Raw genomic sequence first — 2985 nt, forward strand, 5'->3', positions numbered from 1 at the left:
GTCTTAATGATTATTTGTGGTGGGCTTGATTAGTGCACAAGAATGTGTACTCGATCCCTTAGTCCTTTACTTGACTCACACATCTATGTGGACAAGTAATTATTCTTAATTTTTCCAATGCTTGAAAGTTCTCATTCATCATACTCTACAACTTTCATGATTTCCAAGTTTCTATCCAACTGAAACCTTGGGCGATGAGAATCTTTCCTTATTTGGTAAATTTAGACACTACCACAAATGAAAGAATGAAATCCATTTTCCGATATTTCTATCAATGAAATCATATAAGCAACACTTTTTATTCACAAATGCCATTGTAAGGATACTTAAAATAAATAAAATCAAATATTTTCCTTTTATTTTAAAACTTTGCGAAAAAAATTATCCTTACACTGCAAGTGGAAACCTTGTTGTCACTACTAGAAAAACAGCCTTTTACGACGCTCATTGCGTGTCGTAAAAGGCTCAGACGACGCGCAAATGCGCGTCAAGGAAGGCCCTGTCATAAAGGAAGACGACGCGCATTTACGATGCTCATTTACGACGCGCAATTATGACGCGCGTTTACGACACGCAATGAGTATCAAGGAAGGCCCTGTCATAAAAGAAGACGACACGCATTCGTGTGTCGTAACCTTACGACGCGCGTGTTAATGACACACAATGGGTATCAAGAAAGCCCCTGTCAAGAAAGGCCATGTCATAAATGAAGATGACACATATTTTTGCGTATCATAATTTTAAATGTTTAAAAAAATATTATTTATAGATTTACTAATTTTCAAATTAAATAATACATTAAATATCTCATAATACAAAATAAAATACCATAAATAACAAAGATAATTGATTTCACTAATATGTCAAATACAAATAATTATTCCAATAGTGAGTAAATGTTATAAAAAAATGAACTCATTTATATACAATTGCATTATCTAGCTTACTATGTGCCAGCAACTCTCTGTGTGTTTACTTTTGCTTGAGTCTCGTTTCCTCCAAAGCTTCTAGCCATGCCAAAAGATGATATCTTAGGGTTCATGTCCAAATCAAGTAAAACATTGCTAGCTTAAATTCATCAAGTCCTTGGCGTGAAGTCTTAGATAGAAGCTTAACTGCAATCTCCAATCCTTCTAGCAGACCCTAAAGATCATTATTGGCCATGTAGCAGGATCAACCTGCAATCTCTTATTACTTGCATCATCTTCTGCCTGGTTGACCAAGGCTGTGCCTTCAGTAGCAACATGCTGCATTGCGTCAAAAAGATAAAAACATATGACAACAAATACAAATAACTGCATTCTACTTAAAAAAAAATAGAATCCAACTCCTAAATCACAAAACTTTTTAAACATACTAGAGACAGGATCCAATCCATGGGGTATTTTTGGAAAATAGTCTGAACATTCTTGACAAATCATCAACCTGCAAATGAAGGGTAGAAAGGGAATTGAAGCTTGGTGATGCTCATGCTGGAAATTGAAGCTCATGCTGGCAATTGAAGCTTCAAACGCCAAGCCAGGTAGGTGATGCTCATGCTGGCAATTGAAGCTTGGAATTGCTTTTCCAACTGTACGTACACATACACATGAGATGAGAATAAGAAACTACTGTATTTGATTAGGTTTAGCTAATAATAAGCTAAGGAAGGGGAATGTGCTAAGAAGTTATTAGGTATAGAATGAGAAAGAATAATAACCAAAAATCTTGTCTTAGACTTAATAACTTTTCACCTATTTGTCTTTCTTCCTAAAAATATTCATTTCATCTGAATAAATATTCTGAAACTTGGTTTATTGAAAGCAAGTATTAAATGGTCATGGTCATGGTCATGGTCATGTAATGTAGTAGTAGTCTTATTCAGTCTGGAAAATTGCAAATTTGGTCCCACTGCCACCCAGTCGAAGAGTAAAGACATAAATGCCCTTCCTCATAAAGCCTGTGTTATTATGATTATGCTTCAAGTAAAAGACAGAACAGAAAGAATGGGAATGGAGGTTGAGTACCTTATGAAGTAATAGTAGAAGAAATCAGCATAAAGAGCTGTTTGTATTAAGCCAGAGAAACAGGCTGAAAACAAACAAACAAACAAACAAAACAAAAGTCAAATGAAATACATGTATAGACAATAAGAATAAGAGAAAAGCTTTAACTTACATATCCATCCATTGAAATGGGGCTGTGTAAGATACTGACAAATCCAATTGAGAATATACAATGCATGGTATGCCCTAACAATACAATGCAAACAAACAAATTTTCATTCATATCATCCTATTTTCTAAATGATTATTATACTATTTTTGATCATTTAAGAAACCATTTTTCATGGTTATCCAGCTTCATAATGATATCATGCCAAAATATAGAAGGGAGAATACCCAAGAAAGAAAACATATTGACCGGTCAAATTGTCAACATTTCCACTTTGCTGCAGCAGAACCAACTGTGGGAGAATAGCAACAGCTTCCAAATAGATAGAAAATGGCCAACATATCTGCACATTCCTAATAATATTAAAACTATACAACCTTATCTGTTGCTACATTTTTATATCTTTATAACACTCGAATTAAGCTAAGCTTTTTTTGAGGAGGGCATTCAGGTCTTTTGGACAAGAGCCAGTCCATGTTCCTCTCATATCTTCTTAATAATTATTATAACCGCGCTTATTCTCATATATAATTTTTTAATGATTAATTGATTATAACATGTTTCAGCACAAAGACAATGAATTAACTTAACTGTAGTCTGCTTATAATTCTAGCACAAGGTGAAATCTTTATAACATTGGGTGGGTCCACACTGATATTCAAACATAAAACAAGAGCAACACATCCTGTTTTCTTTTGCAGTTAAAAAACATCATTTTAGAGCTAACTATAAAGAAATACACTACCAACTGACCAATTTTGATATACATTTACAAGTTACCAATTTCAACCTATAATCTAACTGACCAATTTTGTTATACGTTTACAAGTT

At 33.8% G+C, this 2985-nt stretch overlaps 1 protein-coding gene across 1 annotated transcript; it reads right to left on the bottom strand.

The window, feature by feature from the left end:
* Nucleotides 1-1533: 1533 nt before the first annotated feature.
* On the bottom strand, nt 1534-2630 carry LOC128132852 (ER lumen protein-retaining receptor A-like). Its single transcript, XM_052769844.1, has 5 exons — nt 2568-2630; nt 2382-2497; nt 2158-2231; nt 2007-2070; nt 1534-1570 (listed from the first exon to the last, which is right to left on the bottom strand). Exons 1-5 carry the CDS (start codon nt 2628-2630, stop codon nt 1534-1536), a joined length of 354 nt encoding a protein of 117 aa, XP_052625804.1.
* Between the last annotated feature and the right edge of the window lie 355 nt (nt 2631-2985).

This window comes from Lactuca sativa, chromosome 3 (assembly GCF_002870075.4).
Source record: "Lactuca sativa cultivar Salinas chromosome 3, Lsat_Salinas_v11, whole genome shotgun sequence".
Lineage (NCBI taxonomy): Eukaryota > Viridiplantae > Streptophyta > Magnoliopsida > Asterales > Asteraceae > Lactuca > Lactuca sativa.